General features: G+C 44.1%; 1 protein-coding gene across 4 annotated transcripts in view; it reads right to left on the bottom strand.

Annotated features, from left to right (window-relative positions):
• Positions 1-1014: 1014 nt before the first annotated feature.
• Gpatch2 (G-patch domain containing 2) overlaps positions 1015-6000 on the bottom strand; it is a 152599-nt gene continuing 147613 nt past the window's right edge. The window contains exons 10-11 of one of the 4 annotated variants that reach the window (XR_005972622.1): positions 4781-5434; positions 2210-2258 (exon numbers count right to left, since the gene is read on the bottom strand). Coding sequence is in view for 3 of the 4 variants with exons in the window: in XM_041635346.1 (XP_041491280.1) it covers positions 5214-5434 (221 nt within the window). In the remaining variant the exon portion in view is untranslated. Of the gene's footprint in view, positions 1455-2138; positions 5649-6000 lie in introns of those variants that run through there. The other 3 variants (XM_041635349.1, XM_041635346.1, XM_041635348.1) reach the window with 3 other exon arrangements.

The following is a 6000-nucleotide window of genomic DNA, read 5'->3' as shown; positions in this document are numbered from 1 at the left end:
AGTCCAGGAATGTAGATGAGGCCAACTAACTGAGGCTTTCAGAACAGGCTGCTGGTCTTCGCTTGCCTCAATTTCTAAATCATCCGTAATGGGGCCAAGACCTCCCAAGCACTAAAAAGAGCGAGCTGACACGCTGGACAAACTGTTAATCTTTTCCTGAAGAAGCTGCTGTATTGCACATCTGTCACTGCGGTGCGGACAATTACTCACTGAGTCGGGGAGGGAAAATCTGCCGCTTGTTTCTAGCTGAGTTGTTAAGGGGCCTCGTGGAGAAACACAATGGCCTGAGAGGCAGAACACACCGGCTTCCAGTGTGCTTGGCAATTCATCTCTCAGTCTGGGGACTGTCCTGCGATATCATATCAGGTGGAATGGACCCGGATGGGCTTTCAAAGGCATTAGATATAACTGGATGGAAACACAGGCACAGGAAGATGTGAGTCAAGACTCATGGCCTACACGCCAATAACTAGGCTGCCAGACTCTTCAAGTGTCCTGTTAGGATTGCTGTGGCTTTGCATGTCAGCCTTCGCACCTTTACCGTGTGCACCCAAGTGCTTCACACACCCCGACGCTCTCTAGGAAAGGCTTCCTCTCCATGGACCACAGATCACCTACACTGGTTCTGTAAACAACTACTCAGTAGAACCTGCTCTATCCTCTTTTCCCTTTCTTCTAGGTCATTTGTCCATCCCAACTGTGCAGTTCTGGCATATGAACAAGTTCACTTATATTAGAGTTTTCAGAACTCTTTTTAATTCTGAGGAGTATATCTTCAGTTAGTTTTATTTTTAATTCTGTATTAACTAAAGAATGATGCGTGAGAGATTAACGTTTCTTAGATTTTTGTTTTTTGAGACAGAATTTCCTGTAGCCCAGGTTGGCTGAGACTGGCCTCGAACTCCTGAATCTCCTGACTACTAGGACTCTAGTGACGTGCAAACAGACTCAAGATAACGGGGCTGTTTCTACTTGGACTCGTGTTTTAATCACACTTGGGCTAGAAGTCAAGGATGATACAGACTGCTAATGTGTGTGATTTACTGGGAAAGGTCACACCAAGGTGGGGGCACCAGCAACGACAAAACACAGACACCCTTCTGATGGTGTCTAACCTGTCCTCAGAACGGAAGAACACAGCTGGGGTTCTGGTGATGTAGCAGTGAGGCCTGAGAGTCAGAGGGAGATTTAAATCATGCGATGACTCAAAGCCAGGTGACAGGCTGATGTACAGAGAAGACACACGGAGGTGGCAACAGTAGATCATAATCCTGGCAGGTAATGGCAGTGACTCGCCAGACACAAATCCAAGGCTCCTTAAGGTGTCGGCTGTGTAAAGTAATGAGTCCTTGCTCTGGATGGACTCAGCAGCAGGAGCCTTCATGGTCCACTTGTTGGCTGACTTTCTATCACCGTAAGCCTGTTACATAGATGAGTGTTTAGTGCCTGTTGAACTAAAAAAACAAACAAACAGACAAAAACAACTTACTGTAACAACTCAACTCATTTTTGTGCAAGAAAAGATCCTGTCCCCACAAAAAGTGAATTTTCTTTTCTCGCAAACCACAATCAACAGTTACAAAACATTTTGAGCGTCTCAGGAGGTCATGAGAGAAAGTGAGGCATGCTGCCCTGATCACGTGATCCCAGCTGGGGAGAAAACTAAAGGTCAGTGCATTCCAGTTTCAGAGGGGACAAAAATACGGAAGTGTGGAAGAACAGGTTACAATTAGTTATCAATAAATTTGTGAGTCAGATACATTGTCAAATTTTTCTTTAAAATTTTTTTGAGACACTGAAAATCCCCAGAGCTTAAAAGCAATGAATTATATTTTTAAATGTTAACTGTCAGCCACTACAGTGGGGTCAGACCCAGAGCCTCGGCAGGCTATGTCAGCACTCTACCACTGAACAGAATACCTCCAAAATATGTTCATGGTATTTTCAGCCCCAGATCTCATGACTCTGGATGTAGGAGAGAAGGGCTGGAGATGTGTCCTAGTGGTAGGGCACTTATCTGGTGTGCAGAAGGCCTTGGGTTCAATCCAGACCAACGCAAAACAACAAGCAGAAAGAAATTAGAATAAAGGGTAAGAAGAAACTATGCAAACAAAGGCATAAGAAATAATGTTCTCAACACTGTGCTTTATTATTTCAGTTCTTTGTTGAACTAATAGTAGTTTCCTACAAAAAAAAAAATCAAAGTATTCCTTGCTAACAACTTCATTTTACAGTACCAATGTAGACCATTTCTCTTTCTGAAAAACAAAATACAAGTTAAAGTGGTTTTAAAAGTATTCCAACAATTACTCTCTTATGAAGCATCTGCTCAAAATGAAATGCACTGAATACCAATTTGAAACATTAAACATGAATGAAGGGCAGAATTTGTCAATCCTGTCTATACACTGCATACAAATGTGGGCTGGAAACGCACCTGTGTGTACACACATGTACAGATGCATATTTAACCCTGCCGTCTTAACTTCTGTCTGCTTAATCACTACAGCCAGGAGTCCCAAACCACTGTGTTCAAACATGGAGCCCAGTTTATGGGCAAGCTGCACTTAGCAATGGATTTCCATTGATATTTATTTTTGAGACAAGGTCTCACTATGTAGCCATGTATGTCCTGGAACTCACTATATAGATTAGATTGGTCTTGGACTCATGGCAATTCTCCTACCTTAATCTCCCAGTTTCTGGGAATACAGGTGGGTGCTAGCATAGCTGGCCACTTTTAATGTCACTACATCATTTAAAAACAAAAGGAAGTGGATTTGAGGGGAATATACCCTTATACATTTTACTCAGGAAAGGAAAAGGGAGGAAGTGACCACAATCCATGTCCGCCTGACATCAAATACACACAGTGTGGAGTCACACTGCTCATGCAGCCATGCTCGGATTCTCTGGCTACTCTACTGAGTGGATGGGAAGGGAAGAGACCCTAACTGGTTACCTTTCAGACAGCAGCGTGCTTCGTAAGGAAGCAGAGGAACTCTCAACACTTTTTAAAGGAGCTATAAATAATACACTTAAAATCACAAACTCCTTTGATGATGGTGGTGCATGAGGCAATTTGAACTGACAAAAATGTATTACTCTCTATTAAACATAAACCAGTGAAATTCTCGTCCTGAGCAGACATTTGACTTGCACTAAAGTTTCCTATTTCAATTGTTCACTCCTCAGCGGTGGTTAGGTGGAGCAGAGCATCCCGAAGCCTGCTGACCTTCATAAGGACCTGAATGCTGAAGGGGTACTGTGGGCAGACTGGGGTGCATGGGGCTGTCTCTTCTAATGTCAGTGACCATTTACTCTACACAGATAAACACTAGGAGAATATAAACTGTTCTCAGCCACCTGTGAGTCACAGAGTTTCTAGTGTGAAAAGTAGAACTTTGGTGTCAGAGCAGCTTCGGGAGCACCTTCCCAAGGCTCCCACCATCTGGAGGTCAGCGATGGAAGGCACTCAGAAAGACCAGTGACCGCTGGAGGCCCCACTGGCTCGGTGTGGGCTGCTCCATGCAGCCTCTAGAACAAGGAAACGTGAAAATAGCAGCCACTTCCTTTGAAGCTTGGAACTAAGAGTGCAATGGCCTGTTTCTCATTGGCTCAAAACTGAGCTGTTAAAAATCTGAGGGCTTTAAAAGACCTTCAAGAAATGAAATTCAAACAATGAAAAGCAAACAACTTTGGAATAGACCCTTGAGTATAGTATACTAGTATATAGTATACTCTTCCATCTTCTTGCCCACATGAATACAATAAGCATTTATGAAGACAACTATTAAAAATGGCAACAAACTTGTACAAGTAGCAGTGCTTCACCCAACACAAGGGTTCCAAGAGAGCTCACCCAGGTGTCTACCTGTCCTGTCCTAGGCAGCCCACTTCTTACCACACTACTCCCAGGGAAGACAATTCCTAGAAGAAATGCAGATGCTTACCAAACTATAGAGGCTGCATTTTCGATAGGGGACCACGTAGGAAAAGTCTGGTACCTTTTGAAACCTTTCTACTGCCTTAAAAAATATTAAAAAAAATATTTTCAACTTAAAAAAATTGAAGTCTACACTGCTTTTGGTCAAGTGTAGACTTCTGTGGGTTCTCTCAACCTTTACTGAACCAGTAGAGATGATGGTAAGCAATAATAATTACCAGGGTTTTTAATGACGAGCATAACAAATGAGTATTTTCTGAACAAAGAATGACTCAGAAATACCTCAGTAATGGGATGGAAGGAACATGCTGTTTTGCTTAATTGTAAAGTGTTTTAATCTGAGAATGACAGGTCCCCTAAGTTTCTCCTGTTCCTCAGGGAGCAGGTTCGGCCACTGCCAGACATCTTGGTTATTGGAAAAGCTACTTAAATCTTCAAGTACTGACTCAAGAGTCTAATAATTTACTTCAGTGACTAAAACCTTCAATCGCCTTTCTTACTCTCAGAGCTGATCCTTAAAAAATACCAGCCTTTGGGAAGAGGTAGACATCTGGAGGGCAGGGTTTACAGTTCAGTCAGCATGAATTTAAAAAACACATTTTTCTTTTAGTAATTATTTTTTGCTCTAAATGAGGTAAGATTTATCAACTGCACTGGAGTAATGTTGAGGGCACTCTGGTGATGAGGACAACAAGCTTAACTTTTACCAAATGTGTGAGGGAAATACTGATTACTGTTTGCCCACTGTGAATTCAAGCTACATTATTGAAAGAATTAATGGGCATCATTGCTATGAATCCTTATGAGAGCCAAAGTCAAGGAATGTGAGCTTACCAAGCCTTTCCCAGATGTGCCTGGGACTCCCTGGATGGGTGTGGTGGGGATGGAGGCAGACAGAACTACCTAGTGTAGGCATCATGAGAAACTTGATCCTTTCGGCCTAGTTTGTCTGGGTATCACACACATGCGTGGAGTGAGCAAGGCAGCAGCACGAACTGACGTCTGGGATCAAATAAATAAGAGACCAACTGTTCTTCACATCTAGAAACTTCTGGAAATCATGAGGAAACATAAAGGGTTGAGGTTTGTACTTCAGCACCATGAACTGTGATGGAATCCCATTTCTACCACTGAGGCAGGACACTACGCAGCCTGGAAACTAGCTAGAGGCAACGCAGAGGTCAGCTTCACACCAGAAAGCTCTGTGATCACTTCAGAACAATGGGCCCGGAACAGAAACTGCAAGTTTTCTTCCTTTCTCTTCTGCTCAGGTGGGCTTTCCCGTCGTGGGGGCGGAGCCAGTGGGAGTGCTTTTTGGTAGAGGAAATCCAAGTCCTAACCCTTTAGGCCTCTGCACAGCTTGAACTGGCTCAGAGATCCCTCTGCCATCTCGCCCGAGGCCCGAGCCAGGTGTCCAGCCCATACTCTGAAGCATGCGGTTCCCAATGTTGCTCTCTAGGATCGGCTGGGCGTTTTCACCCACAATTCCTGAAATGAAAACATGAGAGCCCACAGGTGAAGATCTACCCAGGGCTGAGAAACTTGAGCCCTAGGGTCTTTGTGTCCTCACTCACCACACAGGCATCCTGCAGGGTCCGCTGCCTACCTTACAGAGAGCCACAGGCCAGATGGCTCATGGATGTCAAGGTTCTGGAAAACTGGAAGCACACCACAACCAGATGGGTTTTCACTGCCTCATGGACTGTTGTAAAAACACAAATTATCCTGCAATACCTTTCATTTGCTCTGGACCCTGGAGGTAGTAAAACCAAACCAAACCAAAATGTAACTTGTTGTACCCTGAATTCCTAAGAATGTACGCTTGTGCATGTGTGACTTAATGCATGTCTCATAGGCCAGAGGCTGACATCCATGCTCTTCCTCTATTTCCTCTACTTGGCGTTCTGAGACAGTGTCTTTGACTGAGCCTGGAGCTTGGTGACTCTGTGGATCCCAGATAGAGAGCACTTGCACTCCTCTGTTTGTCTCCAGCCCTGGGGTTATCGGCCCACGCCACAGTGCTGAGCTTTAACATGGATGCTGGCAAACTCAGC

This window comes from Microtus oregoni, unplaced genomic scaffold (assembly GCF_018167655.1).
Source record: "Microtus oregoni isolate MIOR12 unplaced genomic scaffold, Mior012 000047F_ref0000412, whole genome shotgun sequence".
NCBI classification, from domain to species: Eukaryota; Metazoa; Chordata; class Mammalia; order Rodentia; family Cricetidae; genus Microtus; species Microtus oregoni.
This window is presented reverse-complemented; position numbering and strand designations above follow the sequence as displayed.